This window comes from Harpegnathos saltator, unplaced genomic scaffold, assembly GCF_003227715.2.
Source record: "Harpegnathos saltator strain DR-91 unplaced genomic scaffold, Hsal_v8.6 scaffold791, whole genome shotgun sequence".
NCBI lineage: Eukaryota > Metazoa > Arthropoda > Insecta > Hymenoptera > Formicidae > Harpegnathos > Harpegnathos saltator.
Window position 1 is genome coordinate 381,927 of NW_020230639.1, and position 27,868 is coordinate 409,794.

A 27,868-nucleotide genomic window follows, 5' to 3' on the forward strand; every position below is an offset into this window, starting at 1 on the left:
TCCGCGTTGGGAAGGTTGGGAATCAAATGTAATTATTTCCAAGTGAAAAGAGATTCCGCACGGCGAGTTTCCTTCAATCTTCGCATCCGGAGCTTTCTCGCGCTGGTACTTGAGAGAATATTTCGTTGTTATTGAAAAGGTGGGGGGGATTAACATTTATATGGAAGAGAGAGAGAGAGAGAGAGAGAGAGAGGGAGCACGGAAAGCGGTAGGAGAAAGCGGCTAGTTTATAATATCTTACGTGAGGTGATGTAACGTCGTTAAAGAGAAGTGCACTTACGGGAATCTCGGTCCCAGTGTGTTTTCTCATAAACTACCATTACTAGTCTCTGCCGGTGCTACTGCCATAAATACCGCCGCCGGTGGCGGCGTAGCCGGGCAAAGTACATTACGGGGGAAACGAGATGGCATAATAAATATTGACGGGCCGCGTTGGGGCCGCTGTAATTTATCGGATACGGGGACCGGATGCGCGACGGCGGCGGTGCTGCCGTGCGTTTAATTGCGGGTAAACCGAGAAGAAAAACGGCGCCATGGCGCCGCGCCAGCACCGCGCTCAAAACAATGCGATGCCGGCGAGCAGGGCGTGAATCCGGCGATCAGGGCGACCCGAGTCTGATTCGAGTCGTATCGATTCGTTTGGATTCCTCTTCGGTTGAGAGCGAAACCGAGAAAGGTACCATTCGCGCGAGTCGCGCTCGCGCTCCACAAGGACATTGTCACGATGTTTGCGCAACAGACTCTCGAGTTGCCAAGAGAGATGGCAGAGGAGGAAGGAGAGGAAGAGCGCGGGAGAGAGAGAGAGAGAGAGAGCGGCGATTCGGTGAGTTAAGAAGTAAATATTTGCACGATCCGCGCCCGTGAAGATAATTTCGCGACAAACGCAAAGACGTTATACGAATACCAATTCGGAAAATGTAGTCGCATGAGGTGAGGGCTGTTCCGGGCGAATCGCTACATCCCGCGGAACTTTCCACCGCGGTCGATGTCCGGCGTGAATTGACGGCCGACGCGGACGGCCATCAATTCGCGCTCTGTGCAGCGGGATTTTCCGAGTCCGACTCGATCGGGTCGTTTCCTCGAGTCGCGACGGAAACGCCGCTTTTGCGCCGTTGCTTCGTTCTTACTTTTATATTTATATATCAAAGACGAAACGCAATCGGCTTTGGGACGAAAGGCAAAAGAATATGCACGTTTCGCACGATTCCGCGGTTAGAAACTGCGGCGGGGCACGGTCTTTTTACATCCGGAGACAACTTTTACGGCCGGAGGTACAGAGCGGATTCACGCGGTCACACGCGAGCCGCGAGCGACGCGAGAAATAATTGTTTTCCCGTCGCAAGTTATCGCTCCCTTCGCGACCGTTAACGCCAGGTTAACACGCCTTTTCCACTGGGAACGATCGGATTCGCAGAAGAATTGGTGGCAGTCGGCGAAGTGCGAAGTTCTCTGCCGACGTATCTCGCGCGGATACACCTCTTCTTCTTCCGCACTCGGCTCGCGAAGATATTACGACGCAACGCGACAAAAGGGTCAGAGGGGTGAGTTTGAATCGCTGGTTATGACGCCTCAATTATAGCGTATTTATACGCCATCCGTCGCGCGACGCGTGATTTATCGACCTCCGGGTCGAGCGAAACGCTGTTCTTTTCCATGGCGACGCGCTCGCACGGAACCGGTATCGATCTCCGATGTTGCCCGTCCGGCCGCACCGGCCGGGCTGGGGGAGCCTATAAAACTCCGATATTAATCGAAACTATAAAGTACTACGAGCATCTCGCGATAGCCGGTCGTCGTCGACGTCGTGGCCGCTACAAAACTCGACTATTTTCTCTCTCGCGCACGAGAGATCGCCAACACACCGCTGATAGTTATCGCGACACGCGCCGTGGCTCTTCCTCTAAGCGACCGTACAAACAAGAAGAAACAAAGTTACGTTACGTCGAAACACGGAAAGAAAATTTTAATCTTTCTCCTTTTCTCTCTCTCTCTCTCTCTCTCTCTCTCCCTCTCTCTCACTCTCTCTCTCTCTCTCACTCTCACTCTCACTCTGGTGCCTCGAAGTATTAAGTTTACCCTCCGCCACTTGCCCTGCCGCAGCTCGCATTTATTTTTAAGCGTTTGTAGCGCGAAACGCTCCCCTTCGACCCGACGGACAACCATCCCTCGATAAATTTCGTACTTCTCATGTATCTTTCAGCGACGATTTGTCCCGCCGGATAAATATTTTCTTCTTCGTTAGGAATGTCGTGTTATATATATATATATATATATCTCTCTCTCTCTCTCTCTATCTCTCTCTCTCTCACACATTGGAACACGTTGAATTATATCCTCTGGCGAGGAAGAGATCCGGGGTGTGTCTTACTCTTGTATTTTATCCCGCGTTCTTTCCTCCAATTTCTTAACGTCTGACGTTTCTGAAAAGAGAAAATAGTTTCTCTCGGCTTCTATCCGAAGCTATTCTATTCTCCTCCGCTTTTAATGCTGAAGTTTAAATTATCGCGCGACACTCATCTGATTTTATTAACTCAACCTTCCTCTCCTCTCCCTCGCTCTCTCACTCTTTTTCTCTTCTCCTTTCTTTTTCTCCCCCGAGAGTTGGTAATTCGAGAGAAAAACAATCACCGCGAGAATTAGGAACAGAGTCTCGTCCATCATCGTCGTGCCTGACATCCGGGCGCGAGCCCTTTTAACGCGTTGCAATTTCGACTTCCGTTCCTTTTGACAGCGGGAAGAGAACTCTCGTCCTCCCACGCGATTCTAGTTTAATTATCTCGGCCTCGGAGACGAGGGAAAGGAGACTCTCAAGGAGGTGGGGGGACGGACGAGTCGAGCCGAGGAACCAAGACGAAGTTTCTCGTCGCGGGATCGCAGACATCGAATATGTTGTTTACGAATACCCGTTTTCCGCTCTCGATTTTTCCCTGAAAGTCCTTTATCGCGGCAGCGCGCCACGTGACGGGGATGAAAAGCCGGAGGCTCGGGGAGCGGAGGTCTATCTTCGACCTTCCTGAGCTCGCCGCCGCGATTTCCCGCGCCAATTGGTGGGTCTCTTTGAGAACTCGACGCTTCTTCCATTACTTCTTATCAGCCGGCGAAAAAGGAAACATCGTTACGGAGATCAAACGAAATTTTGTCGCCCTTTGATGAAGTGTGTTATTGCCGGCTTCCCGCGGCTAACCCGCGGCTTCTCTCCTCGCGCTTTTTAAAGAAAGAAGAAAAAGTAGATTATATCCCGCGGTAGATGGTCTCCATCGCCGGTGAGAGAGCCGCTCTCGCTAAAGTTGCCCGAGTACGAGCGATATTGCACGATTAAGCAGCGCGACTTAATTCTCTCGTTAAAGCTCGAAGATAGCGTGTTTTTTCAATGGCTTACGCGTAATCTACGCTTCAGCGGCACGGTCGAGGGGTAGAGAGAGAGAGAGAGAGAGAGAGAGAGAGAGAGAGAGAGAGAGAGAGAGAGAGAGAGAGAGGGAGAGAGAGAGAGAGAGAGTCAAGAAAATTATAAACGATTGGTAATAAAATAAGTAGCGTAGCGATAAGACAATTTAATCCCGGAAAGGAATCTCGCGCAGGACCTCCCAGGATCCGGGGCCGATATGCTCAGGCCGTGAGGGAGACGTCAGTTTCGTTTCGGCGCGCTGTGTGGAAGGAAGTCGCGTTCGTTTGATCTCCGCATCTGCTCCCCTCCCCTCTCCTCTCCTCTCCTCTCCTCTCCTCTCTCGGCGCGGAGCATTTCTCGAGACGCGGAAAATGGTAATTGCCGCAATTTCTCGTCCTCTTGTCCTCCGTGCGGACGGCAGGCACCGCCGGGGCGGATCAAACGGAATTTTCGTCGCGGCTTTGATGAAAGTGTAATTATCGAGGTCGCCCGGAGAAATCTCGAAAGGGGCGGCGGCTTGGCGCGTTCCTTCTCGCGGGAAATCTCGTTACGAGGTTTTCGTCTGAGATTCGTAATTTTGTCTTTCATCCTCGTCCAGCATAATATCACGTGTACGTTTCTCCCTGCGCGCTCGCGCGCCGCCGACGACGACGATGAGTCGTCGCGAAGCATGTCGGCGCCCGCGCCGGGGCGGAGATTTCAGCTGCGCGTGGTGTCGTCGCGCTCGCGAGTAATTATTTCCCCCCTCCCCCCCCCTCTGTCTCTCTCTCTCTCTCTCTCTCTCTCTTTCATTCTCTTTTGCTGCCTTGATATTAATTACGGCCATTAAATCGACAAAAGCGTTTATCCGGCGCGCACGGCGGAGCGCTTACGCAATCGCAGCTGGACTTTCCCCGCATTTCCTGACTCTACGTGCCGTTCGCGGGCGGGGGGCGGGGGGAGGGGGGGACCCTTTCGTGGCGTGTACTCTCTCGTCACGGCGACTCGCTCGAGCCACGCTAATTTTTGTCATGATTTTGCCGGGATATACGAGAAACATTAATTATATTGCTCTTCTTGCTTCTCCCTGCCTTAATTACATCTCTTAATTATGCCAACTAGCTTTGCTCTGCGCTTTTCCTTCGTAGTTTTATGCTTTCGCGAAGAATTTTCTCGCGTCCCTCTCTCTCTCTCTCTCTCTCGATCTATCTTCTCGTCTTTCTTTCCCGATTCAATTGCAAATTCTTCTGGTGCCGCCGCGCGGCAAATCGGTACGTGAAGCGGGCGGTCGCCCACCCCCTCGTGCCCACTTTTGCGAGCTGGTGCGCATTACCGTTCCGGTAGCCGCCCGCATACGGTGCGGATACTGACGCGTCTTGAATTTAATGGTCGACGCTGCGGATTCGTATCGAGAGCGAGCGCGCTGTGAGCGGCCGCAGCCAGCTTGCAAATGACATAACGCATTTAGAGAGACAGAGGATGGGAAGAGGGTCGGGGAGGTGGGAGAGCGGCGCGTTTCTCCAGCGGGAAAGCTTACCGACGCTTATCGACGCGATGTATCCGACCGTGCGCGTCGCCTGCACTGCACAATTGCGTTAACGCGAGCGCGCGAGCGGCAACCTGCCGGGCCGGGAACCGTTTCGACGTGTAGCGAAGATGACGGCTCGTCATCGACACCGCAGGTGCGACCCGATTGCGGTGTCGCTGATGCGAGCAGTTTCTGCGAATTCTGCCGCGAATCCTGCGTCAAGCGTTAACGTGGCTTCGGTATCGGGTGGCTTGGCCGGACTTCCGTTTCAAAGCTATCATTAACCGTTACTTTTCCCTTACACCGGGCATTCCCCGGCAAGTTATCCGTTGACGGAAATTTTTTCGGAATACGCATCTCCGCGCGCTCGACCGCGATCGCGCTTCGACCGAGTAACTCGCGTCTAATCTCAATTCAAATCTAAGTATCTCACTTGAGACGAGTCTCAAGTAACCGCCATTAGCGGCTACGAGCTCGAAGCCGTTCGGTGCAACGGTTTCTCCGTACTAAAATAACACGCCCTAAAGACGCGCGTCAAAGATTGAAATAAGAGACGTCGTCCTGGGCGTCGTCTTCAAAAGATCTTGTATCACCCAAGCTCGCGCTGTTTGACAAAGTAGCGCCTGACGAATGGGAAAATGCGATTTACCGAGGCACGCGTGTCGAGAGTAAAACGAGTAAAACGAGAACGAGCGAGTTGGATTTCGGTCGTGTCCGTCTAAACGCGGCTGCGCGGGTTATGTCAGCGACGACGACGACGACGACGACGACGACGGCGGCTCTCCTCCGGAGCCAGAGGAAGGGCTCTTTTGTCGGCTCGCGTGGGCGTTGAGGTCGTCTTGGCAGCTTCCTCCGCTCCGGAGTCGGCGGAAGTGGCCCGGCCACCGTCGGGAGGATGTCACAATTAATGCTGACCGGGGCTCGTTAGAACGTTTCCTTTTTCCCTGACTCATATCGCCGATGGCGGCTACCGAGCCGAGGAGAGCCGCCATCGCCGGGGACCGACCGCGTGTGCGTGCGGGAGTCGTCTCGCGCGCACTGGGCCAGTTGAGACGCTTCCGGAGACGTCATCGTGTGTGCCGACGTCGACGAAAAGGAACACTTTTCGGACGCGCGACATTTCTCATTTTTACCGTTGTTGTTTCGACTCGCGCTCGCGTTGAGCGCATCGCTCGGCTGTTCACACGACAATGTCGAGAATGTTTAGCGACACACAAGTAAACCTCGGGAAACGATTCTCAGACGGCGATTTGTTCCCAATTTTTTTTAGTTATTTCTTGTGTCGAAATATGAAGAAATAATCTGTTCAAGTGTCATTTTTAGCTTAAATTAATTTTTTCAATCTTTTGGAAATTTTTCAACTTTTGCACAGTTTACACTATTTTATACATATTTGAAACAATGTTTCTTAAAAATATATATATATATCTGATTTGTTGAAACTTGCACACACACACACACACACATGTCACCGATTACGAATCAGAACCATTTTGTAAAATTCAAAATGGCGGATCTAATATGGCTGACGTCATTGTTCAGTCAAAAGGTGTTCAGTTTTACGCTACATTTGACGTTGAGCAACCTTTCGGCTCACTATTCAGCAAACAAGCTCATTTTAACGTCAAAATCTGGTAAAAGATGAACAAGAGATGAAGAAGAAAAGAAGAAGAGTGAACTGTCGTTACTCAACGATGTGTGTGCAAGTGTGCTCAACAAATCAGATAGAATATATATTTTTAAGAAATATTGTACTTGTGCGAAACTTGAAAAATTTCGAAGAAATTGGAAAAAATTAACTTAAGCCAAAAATGATAACAGATCTCTTCATATTTTGACGTCAAAAATAACTGTAAGAAATTGGAAACAAGAGTTTCGCCGCTCGAGCGTTCCAGCTGCCGCGGCTTGCAGATTTTCCTCTAAGTCGTTCTCACACGATTTCTGCGGAGTGCTTCGAATGTCGTTCGGGATGTATTTTCCGGGGAATGCGATTTACGGAATCATACGTGACGGCCATGTCTGATCGGATTTGACCAAGCTAACGACAGAGACGGAGATTCTTCCGCAACTACGGTCCCGGGAAAACGTCGAGTACGTCCGGATTAAATCGAAATCAGAGCAGTGTGTTATGTGAGTGCCTGCATATTAAAATGAGAAGTAACTCTCGATCAGCCGTTCGGTTGATTCTCTCCCGGCCGGCCGGCGGACGATATTAATTAATTTGTCGTTTATCTTCGTTCGATCGAGGATTCTTCACCGGACGGACAATGTTACTTTGGTTAGTGTATATGCGCATGTGTGTGTGTGTGTGTGTGTGTGTGTGTGTGTGTGTGTTGTGTGGGCGTAAGTGGCTCGATTCTCGGCGCTATTTAACGTCGTCGCATCCCAACCGGCGCCATAAATCACAACGAGATAAAGCCTCTCGCGCGCGGGGAACTCCTCGCGTCGAGCTCGTACCGGAAACGTGGGTTAAGTCGACACTACCTATAATATTGGTCTCGTCTCTACATACTAATGCGTTATCGCACGCTAGAAGCGCCGAGAGGATCGGCTGGAAGATAAACGCTTCTCGAGTGCGGCGTGAATAATGATCAGACGTCGTCATTAATGTTTTGATTACTGTGATTCCGTAAATCGAACTCTCTCTCTCTCTCTCTCTCTCTCTCTCTCTCTCAGATACCTTAGATACTCTCTTAGATACGTATATTTACGTGATCGCGCGTGTTCCGGATGCCACGCATTCGTAGTCTCACGGTCACTCACTGGAGACACCAGTTCCGATATTTACTGGATCATCGCGGGACTTTTCCTTGATGACAATGCAATCGCATTGTCGGATTGTCATTTCGCCTAGCTCGTGCACCTGCTTAGCGCGCGTCCCGTATTACAACATTCCGCGTCTTTTTTCTTCTTTCATTTATGTATTCCCTCGTTGTCTTCTTCGCTCTTCTCTTCTCTTCGCCCTTCCTCTGCTACCCCCTCGTCGAGGCGTCGAAGTGCATATAGGTCATGGCGTGGATCTACGATGTGCATGTTTATAAACTAGAAATGGAAACCGAAACAACACACACACACCACAGTGTGTGAGTACATGTCACGCGGTGTTAACACGCAGCCGAACGAAGCAACGGCTCGACTTCGCCGTCGCACGCAGCTCGAGAAAGCGAATTCGCCGGAATGCTGTCGTTATACGAGCGAGCGACGATGTTATCGGAACGCGCGTCGAGGCGTGTATTATGGATAACGCCGGTTAATTGGCCCGCGCACAAATTTACATTAGCGCACGAGCGCGTAACGCGCGCGCAATGTGCTTTGCAATTCGCTCGCAAATGTCGGCGAAACGATACTCCGTCGCGCAGAGACGCACGTCGGCCGCTTGTTGGTCGCCTCGTGTAACATATTCGTGCGCCACCACCCTTAAACACACGGGTAAACGCGCGAGCGTGACGGGGGTAGGCTCTCGACCGAACCGGGAGAGAGAGAGAGAGAGAGAGAGAGAGAGCGGATCGACTCTCGCAACTCCGTTGAAACAGAACAAACGAGACTGCCAGCTCGCTTCACCGCTAATTAGATCTGGAAAACTGGGTCGCGTCGTTGCAGTCTGCGCTGAGAAACGTGGAGGAGAAACAGGACGGGGGAGGGTGGGGGAGGGTTGGAGATTGGAGCTTGGGGATGACTCTTCGCCGTACAATTTTTCGGAGAATTTTTGCCTTCCCTCCCCCTCTCTCCTCTCTCTCTCTCTCTCTCTCTCTGCTGTCCCGACGCGATGAAAGTTTCAACTATTTTCGGGACACTGAAAGTAAAGCACGCGTATATACACGGCGTGTGCTGCAGTGCGCTATTATTTTCCACGTCGAGTACCGCGAGATGAAACTTTGAGAGCGCTTTTGGACCGATGTTACGCACTCGTGCGATGGAAATCATTTTCTGTTCTCGTGTAAGGAGAGTTTTTTTTTTTCTTTCACCGTGAATTTTACGGGCGCTCGGCGGACATTCGCATATATTCGCGTCGGGAAGCGCGGGCGAAGAGACGTGACAAATATTGCGAGAGCAGCTCGCGATAAATCGCGCCGGTATATTGAAACATTTAAACGCGAGGTGGAGAGACGACGACGAAGATTCCAACGGGGAGATACATGGCGCATGCGGTGGCACTTGGCGGCTTTCGAAACGGGACCGTGTATTTTGTGCGCCGTGTCCATGGGAACTTCTCCGGAAGGCGGGCCTCGCTAATTCCGCGGCGCCGATGTCGTCTGACCGCGCCGCGCGTCTGTCAACGCTCCTCGATTGCCGCGCTAATCGGCGTTCACCCCGTTGCCCCCCCGCGTCAGTCTGCGAATCGCATTCGCCGGCGACCATACTTTTTTGTCATTCAAACTTTCCGTCGTTAGCCGCGTTATTTTTTCACCCCCGAATGCTCGCAAAGTATATCTGCCATTATTTCCCTCCGTTTCTTGAAACGATTTTTCTTTCATTATCGCTCGGCTAACAGACAGCCGGGCGCTAAAACGGCAGAAAAAAGCGACGAAGAACAAATTGATTGCTATTAGGACGGACATAAAATGCGAAGCGAGTGCAGCGCAACGGCGGGCGGTAGCCTGTGAATGTGTATCTATTGGGTACACCGCGACTAACGAGGGATTGAACATCGCGCGAGGTAATCACGAATCTCGAATCATTCGCGAATCCCGTGCGATTCCGAGCTCTGGGAAATAATAAACCGCGCCTATTTTCGATTCCGAGTGCCGTTCCGGACTGAGAGAAAAGTATATGATATTTGGAACTATAATGATATAGTAACTAAATTACAGTCCGAAATATCATATTTATAGTAAGTATTACGATAATATCGGTAATAATTACGATATAGGTATAACCAACCATATAATATTTCTACCAAGAATTATAGTTGGTTAAACTAAAATTATTGTACGGATACAAATATAAAATGGTAGGTAAAGTAACTCTTTTATATAGTCAATATCACCAGAATAATCGCAAAATGATGACAGATGTAACTATGTGAATATTAAATCTCACTATATTTGTGAATGAGAAATTACCATATATGTGGTAAAAGTAACCAAACAATTATTTAAGACAATCATCGACTATATATTTGTGTTTATTCTACTATATTTCGCAGGTATAGTTCGCAGGAACTATAAAAATATGGTTGACGCCAAAATGAACTATAAAATATAGTGAGATTATAGTTAATTCAACTATATTTTTCCATCAGTGTAGCTCGTAACATCGCTCGTAACATCGAGCGACTCTGCTATTGGGTGTCTCTTTAAAATTCCGCAGGGAGAATATCGCGGCGCGCGGCAGGGAAATACCGTAGTTTCGCGAGGCTTGCTGGCGAGCAATTAGGGTTGCGGTAGTTAACTGCGAGTCGTTATACCGCTTCAATTCGGCAGAATGATGCTTCGTGGTAACTTGCGCTCGCGGCGGTACCTCGCACCGCCGTAACTTTTCGCTCCATTTTCCATCGATATCTCCGCTCTCGTTCTGCTAACTCTTCCTTTTTCTCCTACGCGACTCGTCGATCGAACGTACGTCACACGCGTACATCGCGATTAGACGACGGCGGAGTTTCCGCGAATGCTCTTACGCGTTCGGAATTTTCGGAACGCCGCATATTGAAGCTAATAGCGATTGAATTTCATCCCTCGATTTTCCGTTCGTCCCGTTCCGTTGAACGCGCGATAAACGATACAATAAATCCCGTTGCGCGTAGGAACGTTCCATTCTCCCGCAACTTTGCCCCGTTCTCTTCTCTTCTCCCCCCTTTTCCACTTTAAATTAGATACGTTTTATGTATCGTTAGCGTTTGTTACGTGTATACTGCAATTATTCCGTGAATTTCGAAATGCATTCTATCGATACGTGAATTAAGTCCGCGAGGCCGGGTTAATCCAAACAACGCAATATTCTCCCCTTTCGCGAGAGAGGAGGAGGAGGAGGAGAGACAGTGGGGAAGCGGGGGATGAGAGAGAGAGAGGGAGAGTGGGGGAATACACATTCGACATAGCGTACCGGCTCGAGAAATGTACGCATATTTCGACGATTCAGCAGCATTTTTTTCAATCTCACGTTTTTCTGCCTCCTCTTTCCCGCTTCCGGCGAAACGCTTCGCTCGTCTTTATGATGTAACCGGAAGTGAAGTGTTTTCCGCGGAAAAAAATACTCATACATATTTGCGAAGGTATAAAACAGCTTTATCGTTGTATCGCGTGGAAAGACTGCCGCCGGGCTTACTTTGTTATTCTCTGTCGCGTGTGACATTTCCATTTAGCAGCGGCGGCGTGTTCTTCCTCGGCGTCATCGCCGAGGGGAAATAACGTTTCTTTTCGGGCGGGCACCCAGGCCGGAAACGTCGCATTACGCGTGAGATTTGATGCGTACGTACGACACTTGTCACTTTGTCAAGGGCTGCTTATTTGCCAGAATATCCTATACGACCGGCTACGTTGATAAAGCCCGAATTAATTGTTCAGCGGTTATAATTGTACCGTTCGTGATAAAAGTCGAGGAATTGCCGCGAAGGCAGAATTGCAGGTGAGATTCATTCAGAGGGTTCCACGCTGAAAATTGAACATCGATTCGCGCGGGGAGAAAAATTACACGGCGACGCGCGTGATACTTCAGAACCGGAACAGTCCGTGACTGTTTGATGTTTCGCGACGGGACTTATCTGGACTCGCCGATTTGCATCGTGCGGATTTTTCCCGAGCGGGAGGGACGACTGCACCGTGCGGGGCACGTGTACCGTAATGAAGTGATTTCCAACTTTTTCTTTGACGTGGCTATTACCGGAGTCGGGTAACCGGCGTGTAGAACACGGTGTTTGGCGCCGGCGAGTCATGGAATTGTAAATGGAAAGTTCGCGGCCGCTCGTCGCTGAAAAGTCGATTACCTCTAACGACGTGCATCCCGTTGATCCCCCGATAAACTTCGCCGTGGCGACACACGCTATCGATTGTTACTTCGCCGCAAATACGGCGCAGGCGTGACGACGGGCCGGCAACAATCGCCAGCCATGTAAAGTGCCGGCTCGCCTTTGCGAAAATTGCCGGATGAAAAAGAGATGAGGGGAACACGCGCTGGCCGTATCGGCCGTATCGATTAAACTGCGAATTGCGAATTGCGAATTCGCGCGTTGGATTCAGCCCTCCCGCTACGATATCCGATGTATTATTGTTTCAAGTTACGGCAGGCGGTGCGATTGATCATGAAATTAATCGCTGTACTGCCGCTGTCGTTGGCAATATTGATATAATTTCATACAATCAATAATTTACTACGTAAATTATTGCACTCGAGAGAAAAAAAATGCTTAAATATATAATTACGTCGTGCGAGAATTCTTTGTGTCTCCGTCAGCTCGAGGCATTTTAATCACACGATATCGTTACCGCAACTGAATTTCACCGTTTCGCAATATTTTCCGTTATAAATACTCGTAATACTCCCCATTGTGCGTTCGCATCGGATTTTTAACGCGACGGAGACTCATCGTTGACAAGCCGCGAAATAATTTTGCTCGGTACTTCTTGCATCGATAATTACTGAAAGGAAAAAAAAAAGAATTCGCAGTTATACGCGCGTATAATTGCGTTATTGTTTGTCACCGAGAGGATTACGCATGTACGAGTGAATCGCGCTTTAATCCCGTCGCGCCGTCGTATATCGTCATCCCTTTCCCTTTCCCGGGATTAAAAATCGTGGTCGCGCAATGTTTCGCGGCTCCGCTGAGCGCCGCCGCAACCGATATAGTCAATTTATGACCTATCTCATACTTTTGCGCAAGACGCGCGACAAACACTCTCGATCTTGCGCTGCGCGCTGTCAAAAGCGAAAAGCGGCAAGCGGCGACAGTGCGAGAGAGAGAGAGAGAGAGAGAGAGAGACAAGCGATCAGATAGCCGAGAGAGTTTCTCTCTCCCCCCTCCCATTTTCTATCTTTTTTGTCTCTCGGGATGCATGGTGTGAATCTCTTTCAAGTTAAATTGTCGGAGAAACAACCATCATCTCTCTCTCTCTCTCTCTCTCTGTCCTCGCTTTTTTCTCATTTTTGCTCCCTTCCTCGCCACGAGACGCGAAAAGTCCTTTTACGATCGGCAGCTGGTACGTTTCTGACATTTGTATCGCGGACACTGATTGGTTTATGGTTCTCTGTGGCGTTCGTGACTCTCCACCGACCTCGACCTCTCCGTCAATGCATATCCGGTGCACCTCATTCAATTATGTCCCGCGTCTTGCCACGTTATCAGGTATGAAACTGACTAGTGCAATCCAATTATCGTCATGACGGCCGCCGTGTCACGACAAATCGCACTCGGGCAAATTTTATTCAGCTTTTATACGTTACACGGCGTCGTTGGCAACGAGAGCTTTTATTCGAGCCGGCTTAAAAAGAATTACCTCATAAAGAAAAAGGGAGGAAGAGAGAGAGAGAGAGAAACAGAGCGACGGTGACACACGACGGGATTTCAGGCGGACCGTGTACGATTGTGTGCAGTTATATTTGTTCTACAGTGAAACTTTATGTATAAACAGATGAAGTGAAATTTTTCCGCGCGTTGCTACGTTTGTAAAAGAAAAAAGAAAAAAAAAGAGACAAAGCTTAGGACACGAGACGGGGCTAGAGAGATTGCAAATTGTTAAATACGCGGATCCACGGATGCATAAATCTTCACTTGTGTGTTTGATACACACTCTCTCTCTCTCTCTCTCATCAAGTTACACATTGAAATCCGGCAAGCTGTAAATTTATTAATCCACATATTTCGCGCATATATTTCGAGTGTTGTAGCGTCTGGCGCGAAAGTATCTCTTTACGAGGGATAAACACACTTGCAATTTTGGAGTACGCGAACTGAAACGTAATTTCTATATTCTTACGAGACCATTTTGATCGGAAACTTCAGCGTACGAGTCTTGTGTCTCCGTGAGATTTCGCTCGATTCGTTAAATAAATCATCAGCAGCTATTCCAGAACGCGAGTCATCAATTATTATCGCGGCCGCGGCGGGATCAACGAACGGCTAAATTAGCGACACGTCGTCGTCACCGGTGCGAGTCACTTCTTCGCGATCCGACCAGGAAAAAAAAGCGCTCGTCGTTGATCCAATTAGTCGTCGGGATTTTCTCCGTCACCTCGATGTGTTCTTTCTTACTTTCTCTCTCTCTCTCTCTCTCTCTCTCTCTCTCTCTCTCCTCCTGGTGGTGCGGAAATTTTCCCCCTGTAGTCGCGAAAGTCTCGCGGATATTACGCGAGTCACAGTTAGCTCGGCTCCGTCGAGGAACGTTCGCTTCCTCTCGACCGTTTCCGCGTCTTTTTACTCGCGCACCCCCGGACGCTTAAGGGTGGAAGCCGGCTGTAAAGTTACTCAAGCGATAGCTCGCAGTTAAACGTCGAGGCGCGCGCGTTCCCGCGCAGCTCAAACGCGATGCCGTGTCGGTACATATCTCCCTCCGACTATAAACATTCGCCGTCTCCGTCTCTAATTTCACCTAATCAGATATAGTCGTCATAGTTCGTAACACACACGAACACCGGCGGCGACGGTTCAGAGATGGATTATAAAGCGCCCCGAGCGCTCGCACACGCGGTAACGCAAGGTGTTGTGTTTAATATCGAATTAGTGTTTAATTAGTCGAGCAGAGAGAGAGCAGAGAGTCTAATTTCGTTTATCGGGACGCGCTCGGCCGGGTAACGCTTTCCATTCGTAATTGCGAATACTCCGAGGCATCCGAAGCTGCTTCCTCGAGTTTGCGAAAACATTCCTCACACGCTGATACATTGTATACGCGCAGTCTCGCGGTTACAACCCCGAAATGAAAGCTGCCGTTGCGGTGAAAGCCCCCCGAAGCGCTCACTCCCCCTCCTCGCCTGATGTTCGACACGAATCTACCGATACCGTTTAACGGGGAAGCTCGGTGTACATTTGCGTCATTGCGACGCAATGAACCGTCAGTTTTAATACTCTCGGCTGGCAACGTGTGTGCAAAGGACGGAGCGATGCTCACGGCAAATTCACAAAGACGTCATAAATTTACGAGGGGCCGATCGTACGTCTTCGCGAGGCGACGCCTGGCGTCGTTCGGGGTGGTAAATGCGGGGGCGACACCGGCTCTATATCGCCGCTTCTAATTTCCACCGGCGACCTTGGGCAAAGAAATCGTAAATTTTTCACGCCCACTCGCGCTTACTCTACCTGGGCGTGGCGGTGTGTGACTCGGCGAGAAGAAACAGATGGACGGCTGGCCGGACGGACGGACGGACGGACGATGGTTCTCACTCCCTCGGGAGACAAAAGTTTCTCCCATTTTCGCGTCACGTTGCGCAGCGGACCTCCCCCCTGCCCCTCCCGCTCCGGGAACACGCGACCGATCGTTTGTCGCCGGCACTCTCTCGCGGAAAAGTCGCGAGTTTTCGCACGTGCCGGATTTCTCTCACTTTCACTCACGCAACGCGCGAGCGCGAGCTAGCTGCAGAGGCGCTTCCCTTCGGCTTGGATTGGGGTGTGTCGGTGGAAAATTTTCCGGGGAAGGAAATCCGACGGTATCGCCAAGTCGGGGAAAAATACCCTGTGGAGAGGAGTGAGGGTTTCTTCATTGATCTTAATATGTGAACGTTCCTTGTCACATTTTTGTTTACGAGAGAGACTGTAAATCGGCAAAGTGTCGGGGTGTGTGGATAAATTATTTTGCTTTGTAAGCAGGATTATGACGTACAGGTTTTATTACTTAAACTTATCTCCCGCAATATTTCTCATTCCGCGCCCGATAAAAATTGCACGCACATGCTCATTCTTCTTTCACGGTTTCACCATTACCTCGATTTCACCGGAGGGATGAAGGCGAGGAAAATCTCATTCGAATGAGAGCGGCTGACCGCTTTTACTGTTCGGTCTCGTGGTGCGCGCGCGCGGGTTTAAATGTCTTATCGAATTCCGTCGTTGTTTTCCACGACGGGCGCTTTTCACTCTCGTCGCGTATAACTACGCAAATTTCCGAGATCCTGCCGCGGTAACGGCGGCAGCGGAAACCCGTACTTTGCATACCGTCGCCGGGGAAAGTCCGCGGCGTACCCTGTAATCAGAGCACTTTCGCTTCTCCGCGTCAAAGCGTGTTAAGTATTTTCGTACCTTGGCGCAGGTGCGCATCGCCGTACCGCCGGTTTATCCCCCAATTTCGTCTCCATCTCAAGCTCTATTCTGCCTCTCTGTTCTTCTCTCTGCCGACGAAACTGCCACGGCGCTTCAACTCACGATCCTAATTTCAGATTCGCGGGAGAAATAGTGTGCTTATCCTTCATACAATTCTAATTAGACCTCGAATGAGTAAAACTCGAGTCTGCGGCGTGCCTATTAATTCAACGCGGATCACGAAACTAGCGAACGTGAGCGGAAAGAGAGCGAAAACGGAGCGCATGGTTATATCTGTGTCAGCAAACGATCTTGCTGTTAATAAATAAAGATTAATAAGAGAGCCTGCGTCTATGTTTCATAATGCGATATTAAATCGGATAAAATAAAGTGTGCGATATTATCAGGATATTTGAGAGATTATAATGTTCAATGTTCGTTAAATTATAATACATAAATACGGACATTATAAATTCCTGAATATCCTGGCTACGCTGGGGGATATATATATATATATATATATATACTTCAATTTATTTTGCTTAATATTGCACTCTAAAACCCGCACGCGGAGCTCTTATTGGCTCTTTACTTATTAACGTACTTGTTCAGTGCAGACGAGTTTTTTTTTAATCTCATCTCGATCTCCTTGCCAGTTTATCGGTTCTGTTTGTAAGTTCTCCGCTTATTATTCATTAATTAATCTCATGTGTATTCTTAAGGACACACACACACACACACACACACAGATCGTATAAAACACGGATATGAGAAACTATACAAAAACAGCCCGAAGTCCGTTTCACGACTCGACGGATCGTCCTCGATTTCCGAGTCCAATCCAGCCGCTCATTAATTGGTGCTCATCGGCGGAAATGAGGTACGACGTTCAAGGCCGCAAGGTCTCTCTTCTGTCGCAGAATGGACCATGAGGAAACGCGCTGCCGGCTGGTAGCAGACGAGCGGTCGGGCACGCTTGCACCACGTCGCTGGTCCTCGTCGACGCGTTCCCGGTGTCACGTCCAGTCCCGAAGCCGGCAGGTGTCGCGAGCGGCAGGTACGAGCTCGACAGGTGCGATAATCGGGGGTGGCCCGGTCGCTGCCGCCGGGCCGGCGATGCGACGATGAGCTCGCCGAGGGTGCCGCTACCCCTCCACACCCGACCAAAGGTGAGAGAGACAGTCCTCGTCATTTTCCGAGAGAAACTCGCTACCGGGCGATTTTTCCTCCGGCTCTAAGCAGCCTCGCCCTTGATTTCATCCGCGCGATCGTTAATCCCCTCTCCCCCTCCCCCCCCCTCCCCGTGAGCTCACTGCTATTTTGTATCTTTGCGAGAACGATCCTCGCGCGATTCTTGCACTCGGGATGAGTCGAACTCACGGGGGGGGGGGTGAGTCGTCAATTTTAGGACGATGACTCTCTTCCCTTCGTCCCCTTCGCGATTGATCGGATACATCCATCTTCGGTGCGGGACGTGATCGAGTAATTTTGTAACGAGCGCGCGAAGCTGTCGTCACGCGTAATCAAGTAGAAGAAGGCCGTAATTGTAATTGGATAATAACAACCGCGATGTCCTTCGGTCATGCAAATCTTCGGGAGAATTGTCGAAAGAATTCGAGTAACATTCGTTAATGGAATCCACACACGCGCAGCGTCCGCTGCGTGTGCGCTGCCTGTCTACTGCGCGACGGTAAATCCTCCCGTCTCGTTAAACGCTTTTTAATTCAAATTGAAACGCTAAGCGGTCGGGAGCGACGCGTCATATCTTAACCAAAGTTGACTCATCCTCGAGTAAGTTGTCACTTTCCATCGGCGCGAGCTGTCCTTGTTCGGGAAGAATTTTTAACAAAGTTGCGTCGAGCGAGCCGCACTCGCGCCGATCATCAATCAAACTTTGAGCCGAGCAACCTCGTGACACCGCACGGACACTGCCTCGATCCTCCGTTCTTCAGACCTTCGATTTTCGCGCGGCCGGGCCGCGCTGACGAGACGGCTCCGCGTCGGCTCGCGAGCACGCCACGAGATCTGGAGAACCGCGTGACAAGACAAAAGGGCATTGTTAATGTGAGTGGCGCGGCAGCTGGATACGTGCCTAAGTCTTTCAACTTTGTGTCCCGGTAGCCCCGCGTAGTAGCAAGGCCGGGTCGTCTCAGGAACCGCCGCGGCGAGGCCGAGCGACGAGGAGGCGCGACAGGAGGCGCTTCAAGGCCGAGACTACCCGCGTGGCCATGGACCACGAGGCGAGGAACGGAACCGGCAGCAACGACCACGGCGAGGAGTTCACCAATATTTACTTCATCGTCGGCGACCGCATGGAGACGGCCGCTTACAAGGCGAACCAGGTCACGGACATGGAGCTCAAAGGTCAGTGGAAACTTGCGGCTTACCTGTTTCTCATTCGTCCCGCTTGGGGGACTCCTCTCCGTTCCTGAGAGAAAGAGAGAATTTCTTCATGCGTTTCGGCGTCGAATTCGCGAGATGCGGACGACGACACGCTGAGGAACATGCCGCGACGGTAGCGTGGAATGGGAGGCGCAACGGGAGGTATCGCGTTGAAAACGAGGAAACCGAAAGTTATCATCGTCTATTCTTTCCGTACATATCGTCTCCGATGCGTTTCCGATGATAGTTTTGATAGCACGAGACGTCTTAAAATCATTCTGGACGTGTCCTAAATCTTTCCTTTAATGTTCAATTTTTGAAAAGCTTTGTATCGACATGTAGTGTCAGTATCTCTCGTAAGTGCTACGTATTGATCGACTAAAGATTCTCGACGCGTCGAGCGGCACGCAGACAGGAGATTTCTCAATCGACTCGTGCTCGCTCTCTCTCTCTCTCTCTCTCTCTCTCTTAGATCAGACCAAGTCCGCGGCGAAGGCGTATCGCGGCAATTCGAAGTTATCGCTCGTAGAAATTACATTAGACGTCGCACACCCTTGAAAGTTTCATCCTTGGTGCCGAGGCTCGCGCGGTGAACGCCGCAATTACGGATTGAGCGAGATTCATCGTCGATCCCCGGAGGAATTAAATTTGCGATTCGCCGCTCTCTCTCTCTCTCTCTCTCTCTCTCTCTCTCTCTCGACTGTCGCGAGGTGAGTGAAGAGCCAAGACAAAAAAGAGGAGAGGAGCGAGCGCGTTTTCGAAAACGGTCGTTCATCGTGCACGAAGCACACTTGGTCGTTCATTAATCTCGCCGACGACGACGCCATGAGAGAGAGAGAGAGAGAGAGAGAGAGAGAGACATTTTATTCGGGTAACTTAACGCTCCCCTCGGCGTGTATAACTTAACTCTCACACAGCCGCGTCTCCATCGCGACGGCTTTTCGCTCGTGAGCTTTCCCCGCGCGTCGAGGGTAGTTCCTCGGCGGGCTAAATGCGGCGTCGCGACGCGACGCTCCGCGACGGTGACTATTTATCGGCGAATATTTGACGCGTTCTCAGGATTTAAGCAATTATCGATCGCGCGCGACGCACCGAGCTAGCCAATCCCGGTTGAGACGTTCGTTCGACGCGTTCGCCCGTGTGTGTGTGTGTGTGTGTATGAAAGCTTACCGTCGTCGGAGCACTACCGAAATTATGTTTGCACACACTTCACCTTCGTACCGTGACCTATCGACCGCGCGGGGCCTATCGCCGCGCTCCATCCTGTGGAACCCGGTGTGGAGTGGCTGACCGGCCGCGGCGCCGTCTGCAACCCTGCCTGTCTGCCGGACGAAACAGCACGAGCACGCACTTGTCGTCGTCGTCGTCGTCGTCGTCGTCGTCGTCGACACACGCCGTGTACTCTTTCAACCCTCTCGTCGACGGGATAATTATACCGCGCGTTTGAGGACTACTCGGCGACGACCGCGTCGACGGTTTCGAGAGCGCCGGCGGAAGAGCCTGCGCCTGGAGTAGAGGAACCTCGCGCTGAGGAGTCGCGCGAGGTTTTCCCGCGAATTTCCCAGCCCCCTCGTCGTCCCCCGGCCTCGTTGTGCCTGTGCATATCGCATCGCGATTTTCAAGTTTGCCAGATCTGCTTCCCCCTCGCGCCCCGTTTGCCCGCTTAATAGCACTCTCGTCATCCTACGATTTGGTTGATGTTTTTTTTTTTCATTTCTTTCTCTGTATTGTTTGCATCTGTAACGCGCGCTGCAATTTTATTTACATGGTGATATAAAAGACCCGGTTGCGCGTTGGGCTATCCACGTGGCGTGTAACGTTGTTTAATTAACCCCTTTGCGCGCCCCGTGTGTTCTCTCTCTCTCTCTCTCTTTTTTTTCATTTTATCATTTGTTCATATATGTGGACCGCGTTGTTGGCGCACGGATAAACCGCGTTCGGAGCGAAAAATTCTCCTTCCGCGATTTATTCTCCTTCGTGCGATTTATCTGCGACGACGCCGCACGGCGCTCTCGTCCTCCGGAGTAGTCCTCCAGAACTAGCGTGACAAATGCGTTTTAACGAGTGCGTTTAGCGGTCTAATTAAATCGTTCGAGCGTTGAGCGTTCCAATCCATTTCTAATTTAAATCGCTCGCTGCGCGTAAAAGAGCGGTCCCCTCACTGGTCCGAGATATACGATATGATACATTAATTTCCATTATTATCGTCTCTCGTTGAAAATTAACCGTTGGCGATGCGATGTTCCAATTTTCGATGTACGTTGACCGCTAATTACTCGCGCATGGAATGGCTATAACGCCGCGCGTTGATTAGTGCCGTAGTCGCGATCGCGATCGATGCCGGCATTGTGCGCGGAATTTAACGACGTATTACTTGTTGTACCGGACTGCATTACGTAATTAAAATTCTAATGCGGTTGTAGTATGCGTGTGCGCTCGCGCCAGTCAAGGGAGATAGCTTTGTCAACGTCGGTGTTACCGGCGGCGGTTACACGACGCTTATACAAAGTCACACTACACGTCGACAAGTCGTCGTAGCTTTATCTTGCGGTGTATCACCGACCTGAGTGACACGGTCCTGAAGCAGAGACACGTCCGGCCCTCTCGTTAATTCTCCCGTGTTGGGCAATTCGGCGACGTGAAGAACGCGCGCTCATTTAATAAGTCGTCGACGCTCCGACGACTTGACAATCGAAAGTCGCGCAGCGAAGAAAGAGATCGCGCTCGGAGGAGAGACGGAACAACATTTCTGGCTGTTGCGAAAAGAATTTCGTTCGTAGTAACCGGAAATTTAGTGTTCTCTTCGGCAAAAAGTTGCTCGGCTCGCTCTCACTGTCTCGCTCGTTGATTCAACGAGTCTTGTTTCTCCGCGCGTCATCCGGAAGAACGACGTAATATTCGCGCGCAGTGCCTTGTTGTTGGAGAAACGAGCGACTTGCTCTTGGCTGCGGATTACGCGAATGCCTCTTGTCGTCGAGCGTCTTCTCTTCTCGTCGAGAAGAAAGGCGATTGTCTCGGCACCGAGGTATTAAGCACGCGATCTGCGTGCTTGCCCTCAGCAATAGCCGCGCGCGAGTCTCGATGTTTGGATCTGAAAAGCTCGACGTTCTTCTCGCTCCGTTTCGACGCTGTTGTGTGAAAAACGCGACGTCGTTTCAATCGGCCGAGGAAAGGTCGACACAGGTCGACACTGCAGTAGATTGATTTTATTAATTCACGCAATTAATCCCACATAATAGATTAGTGTTATAAACAAACGAGTACACACGCGTCGCAAATTGCAATTTACATTGCGATCGTGTCTTTGGTTTGGCTTGAATTGTAAAAAAATCAACGTGGCAGTTGACGCAACCTCGTTTCACCTCGACGACGTGATATTTCTTCAAGTTGGATTTCGTCACGATGAGTGGGCATGTCCACGCAAGTCGAAAATCTCACTCAATACGACTTGCCGCATATGAGGATATTGACGATCGCCGCGCGGGAAGCAGCATTTTACTATTCTCGGCCGTTGGGTGACGCGCGTGGCGCAAACGCTCGCCGCGCTGGAAAGGTTAATAAAAAAGAAAATTTTCCATAGCGTCCTGCCGCGTGCGCGCGTGCAAGTTCTCCTGTTTCTATGGGACCGCCGCTCACACGCCGTCCTCGTGCCATCCTCGTTCCCTCTTCGCGCGGTCGTTTCCACTCAACTAATAAAAAGCCTTTCAACGAGGCCGTCTCTCCGCGAAAAAATATGTGCCGCGCGAGGATGCCGCTATGCGCTATCGCGACGAATTAATTTCTTCGGCCGAGAGTCGAAGTTCCATGCTGGGGAAAAGTCTCTTCTTTCCCTCTCTTTTATTCTCCTCTCCTCCTTCTCTCGGCGCTTGCCTCTCACTCCCTCGATCACGGCCAACTGCACGGGAAACTGCACGCGTCTCCATTCCGTACCGAACCGAGGCGAGCCTAGATTTTCCCGATAATTATCCATCGGGCTATAACCAGCCGAGCCGAGATAGTCGGCAAAAAAGGAAAAAAACTGCGGCGATGCGAAAGTATAACAAAAATAATGAGAACTTTTCGTTCTAATTGTACATTTTGCTTTCCCGCGACGCGAAAATGTGTCGAGCTTTTTATCCAGGTTCTTCGCGCAATCTCCCGAAGGGCTGTTAAAGCGGAGCTGACCGAACTGGAAAATCGAATGAGAGAGAGAGAGAGAGAGAGAGGGAGGGGGGGAGGGAAGGAGAAGAGAAGAAAAGAGAGAAAGAAAGATGGAAAGAAGAAAGGAAAAGAGTGAGAAAGAGAGAGAGAGAGAGAGAGAGAGAGAGGGAGAGAAGGGTGCAGCCCTAAATGTCTCCAGACGGCGGTGGAGGCCAACCACGTCGCTCGACATATGAACTCTCGCTTTCGACCGTTTTATCGATCATAATCGGAATTGCACCCCCACTCTTCCTCTCGTTCTCGATGGACTTATTTCCCAGCGAGATGGGATGCTCGCTGAGGAAAGAATGCGAGTTCGAGTGACGTCCGAACTTCACTTGGGGAGGATGGGCGAAGGATGGAGGGGAAGAAAAGAACGCGCGTTTTGTCGTCATTTTCCTCCCGTTTCGGGACGTTTCTCCCCCATTTCCGCTCGGCGAATTCCGCGAGCGCGCGCGCGCGCGCGCGCGCCCGGCCGATGCCGATCGATGCCGGAATTTTCGAGTCAACACTTTTTCTCTTGTTCTCGCGAGTCTTCGCGTCCGCTTCGCGTGATCGTCGGCCTGCAAGAACCTGCAAGCTCATCTTGAAATTGTCCGCGCGAAATTGTGCGCGCACGGCCGCGGATTAAACGTGCGAGGAGCACAAAAGATAGATTTTGCTTTGTCAGGGGCCTGATAAGCGTCAAACGTGTCCAGTTTTTGCTTCAGTTTCAGATGCCGCGTCGCGCGGCCGGCACCGCACCGGTTGCACAACCCGCTGACATTTTTCACCGGCCGTTCGTCGTCGTTTCTCATTTTCCTCTGTGTTTTTTTTTTTCTTCATTTATCCGGTAATGTCGAATTTTCCTCCGAACAGCGCTCCTCCGACGATCACGTTCTGTTACATCGAGGGATACAAGAGGACAAAGGGGAGGAACGCTGCGCTTTTGTCGGAAATCGCGAACTTTGTCGGCGTCGAGAAACCTCCTCCCTCTCCCCCTGTCCATTTTAGCGTTTAGCGCTTAGCTTTGCGTCGATAATCCCGTCGATGTTTTCGCTGTCGCTGTAAACCTAACCGGGCCCGTTTTAACCGCGGCATGAGCTGGCTTTTGTTATCGTGATATCTCATTATCCGAGACGAGAAATTAATATCGGGTGCCGTCATTATACTCTCTCTCGTTACGGCCGAGATTGTTGCCGTGGTGCGGAGTCGAGATTGCGAGAGCGCGAGATTGTTGTATCTCTCCTCCGTGACACGAGCGCGAACGATCCCGAAATTGCGTCTCGCCGTCGCGATAATTCTCGTTTCTCGTCGCTACCGCCGCCGCCGCCGCCGCCGCCGCCGCCGCCGTCGTTGTCATCAGGCCATAACACAATTTACTTTCATCCTCCGCGCGGTTATGAGCGAGACGCGCGCCGTTCGGAGGACATCTTTTCGACGTTACGCGGCGTTACGGACTTCCACTCTTCGGACACATTTCCCGACTGCAAGCGATACCGTTTCGTCGCCGCGACAGCTGGCGTCGGCGGGGCAGCTTCGAATTTTCAAGAGGCTTCGCCTCTTGTCGGCGCGACGGGACGGCTTTCACGTGGGGCACTTATCCGTGTTTTCGGTCAACCGGATGCACCGCAAATTCGATCAGCTTTCGAGGCTTTTCCTTCACTCGCGTCCTTCTCTTGCGCTGTTGTTGACAACAACATTTAAACGCGCCGCACGATGCGCGACGGAGCACGACCAGACACGCGCAGACGAAGCTTCAGCCAATTATACGCTTTCGCGTATAAAAATAACACACACTCGGATTTGCGAGGTACGTACGCGGCTTCCGCGCGGACAGACGCGTCGCGTGCACGTATCGATTGGCGAGGCGAGGCTGCTCTAAACGTGGCCGCGACCCCACCTGCCAGCCAATCAAGCCGTGTCTCGAGTATCTCTTACGCTCCCCGGTGACGTTACACCGGCCAAGTCACGCGAAAGAGCGACGTCCAATTTCGAAAATGTCTCCGTCGTTTACCAAGCAAGCGTAGACTCGCGCGTGAAAAATGCCAAGAGCGATTTTACGGAACGGGACACGCCTCTCCGGCCAACGAAGCGCGTCGTCCAACGAAACAAAACTTCCCTTGCTCCAGGAAGCGCGAGTTCAGACGGTAATAATTATGAGCGGAGGCGCTTTTATATTCGCGCGTGTCGGAGAGATGTTCCGAGAAACGCGGAAAGCACGAAGCTGCGACGACGACGAAGCTGGAACGGCCGCCGCGGCGCTTTGCGTCTTCTCCTTTGGAAAATAACGATGTCAAATTCAAGGGTCGTTTATCGGGCGCCGGCTTGCTCCTATCGCGGGCGATCTTTTCAAAGAAACGACTATGACGGCGCGTATTTCACGGTTAAGTCGCAACGGCCAGTTTTCCGGCACGTTTTATCTCAATTTCGCTTTGGCGGCCGTTCGCCGGCTCTAAATTGAGTTACTTCCGCCGTCGTCGCGACATTAAACGGCGGGCTTTTCAAAAAGTCTCCTTCTTTTTCGGAAGTCAACGGGGTCTGCTTGCACGCCTCCGTTAAGCGGAGACTGCCGCCGCCGTCGCACAGTGGGAACAAATAGAAATTTACTGTTCAAAAATCGCTAGAGACCAGAATTTTATGGCAATCGGGATGCGTTTTTTTTTTTTTTTTTTTTCAATTAAACGTTAATCAACGGAGAAAAGGACTATCGAGCTCGATTTTTGGAAACATTCTTTTAAATTTTGCAGTATTAAAAAGGATTTGTAAGAAATTATCAAGTTTACACGATACTAAGTGTACTAAGGTTTTCAGCATCGCTGATTACGAATGTAATATAAAAATCAGAATTTGGCAGTTAACAATTGCTAATCTCCTGTATAATATAAACCAAATCATTGTTTCAACGCAGTATATACGTTGCAATAGAATACGATGCGAAGCCATTCAACATAAAATATGTGAGGTCTGATGTAAAGTATGATAGAAATAACAAATTCAGCGGAAAAAGTTGCAAAATAATTTGTTTATTTGCTGTAAAATTGTGGTCTTCAGCGATGTTTGAACGGTAAATTTCTATTCGTTCCCACTCGTCTCGCGTCGGCGTGCTCTCGCCTCAGGCTCTCGCACATTATCACGAACTACTCATCGCGGTGTATAAATATAATTATGCAGTTTAATTATGATGAAGAGACGGAATTGTGGGCGCCGTGAAAAACCGCCGTATTCGAGCGAAAACGAAATACCTAGGCAAATGGAGCTAAATGACGGAAGTTGCGGAGATTGTCGCGGAACTTTACGTACGGCGCTTTAGCGCGTAATAATTAATATTCGGCAAATAATTGTTACCTATGAATATATATTTTTCTTTGGAAAAACTGTCCCGGCTTTCCGAGCTGACGTTTCACTCAAAGTATTCAAACGCGCACACGTGCATCTTTTTTTCTCAAATTTCCCAGTTAAAATGTTGCCGTCCGGCAGAAGGAAAAAGGCGAGGCGAATCGTTCTCTCTGAAATATACAGACCTCGTAGTTTCGTCTCATTTTCTAAATTCCGTTCTATTCGCGAGAATCGCCGCCGCCGGTGATTCTCCGTTGTTGGCGGCCCGCCGGGACGAAATGCCGGAAATCGAGTGCTGCGAAATTATCGGCTGCGGGACCGCTTCCGGGATTCTCTTCCGGAATGGAACGCGGCTCTCCGTCGCGCGTCGCGCTCGTTCGCAGAAATCGCGTCCTCCCTCGGGAACTCGAATTTTTCGCCGTCGGGAGACGGCGTTACGTTGAGTCGTGACTCGCGAAAGTCTCGCGTCCAATGTCCAAACACACGCGCAATGTCGCACCGCGCTGGAATTTATTTATTCGTCGTCTCGTTTGCTCGCGACGACGTGACTTCCTGAATAGTTAATAGCCTAACGTTGTCGCGCCGTCGCGCGACTCTGATATCGAAGACTGCTCGCGCCTTTCGTCTGTCTCCCCTTTCGCTTTGGAGAATAACTCGAACCTGACGTGTCTCGAGGGAATCGCGATTACTCGCTCGCTTTGCTCGCAAACGCACATGTTTTCTTCCTCCGAATTGATATCGTGCACGTCAGAATCACCGCGCGGAAAAATGCGAACGTGCGACCGTTTCCACGTGTCCGATCTCGCGGAATAATATTCCGCGGCGAGTGTAGTTTCAAAATTTTCATTCGTCCCGCGCACCGACGAGCGCGGCATCCCTCGCGGCGAATTTCCAATACGTGGTGTACGACGTGGTGATTTCAAGGCGAGAGATCGCACCGATGCGTTCCAGCACGGCGATCCCAGTAACGTCTGGAACGAACGCCTTCCGACGGCGGTAGCGTCCTACACCTCGCCCCAATGATATTGACCTCAACAAAATAATGAATAAATTGAGCGTGGGTCACAATAAAAAATATAATCGTCCGCCGTACGTCCATGATTCACGATTCATTATCCTATTACTGCCAATGGACGGTCAGGAGATAAACCCCCCCCCTCCCCCCGGTCCCGTCACCCTCCCTTTCGCGTACACACACGTTGGCGCGCCGCCGCCAACGTATGCTTCACTTTGCTCTATCGTGCGAACCTGACAGCGTTCCGTTCGCGTGTAAATCGGCCATAAGACCGCGCACGATAGATGGAACCTTTTGTGTCTGCAACAAGATTCGTGTTCGCGCCGTAACGCTTGTTCGCTGTGCCCGCCGCGCGGGGAAGTATATCATAAATTCGAACGCGCTGCCGCGCCGGAGATCGACGCTGGAGAAGACGAGGTTTTAATTATTTCCTGCGAGCGAGAATATTCATTCGTTCATTTAATGAACACAAACAAAACGCAAGCGAGCGACGTTAAAAATCTCATCAGGAGGGAAATTCGAACGAAAGTTCTTATTTCTCTTGTTCACTCCTTCTCTCTGTCTAACCATCTCATTTGTACAATATCTTCATAGCGATGTGTACGCGCTTCATAATTAGAGTATTTTGCGGGATTTGTCTGACGTGCGTGGCCGGAAACGGAATAAAAATGGTTTGTGGAACCTTCAGCGTTCGGCATTCGGCCGTTGCATTTTCCACCGTTGCGAGTCGGAGCGAGCTCGATTATAATACAAAGTGCGGCAAATGAATATTTAATTTAGATATTAATCGAATTGGTTTTTGCCGTCGGCAACGGCGCAGATGTATTTGAATAGCGCGCAGCTTTGCGCGTGAATTATCCGCAGAATTCCGCCGACATTTTTGCAGTGTTCCCACAACCGCGGCTAACGATATTATCGGCGATA

At 50.5% G+C, this 27,868-nt stretch overlaps 1 protein-coding gene across 6 annotated transcripts in view; it reads left to right on the forward strand.

The window, feature by feature from the left end:
- The window catches only part of Pde9 (phosphodiesterase 9), a 150,912-nt gene that overhangs the window by 90,687 nt on the left and 32,357 nt on the right, over window positions 1-27,868 (forward strand). For all 6 annotated transcript variants that reach the window (XM_025306633.1, XM_025306632.1, XM_025306634.1 and 3 more), the window contains 2 exons: window positions 16,971-17,219; window positions 18,172-18,414. In XM_025306633.1, the coding sequence (XP_025162418.1) occupies window positions 18,279-18,414 (136 nt within the window). In that variant the 5' untranslated portion in view covers window positions 16,971-17,219; window positions 18,172-18,278. The remainder of the gene's footprint in view (window positions 1-16,970; window positions 17,220-18,171; window positions 18,415-27,868) is intronic.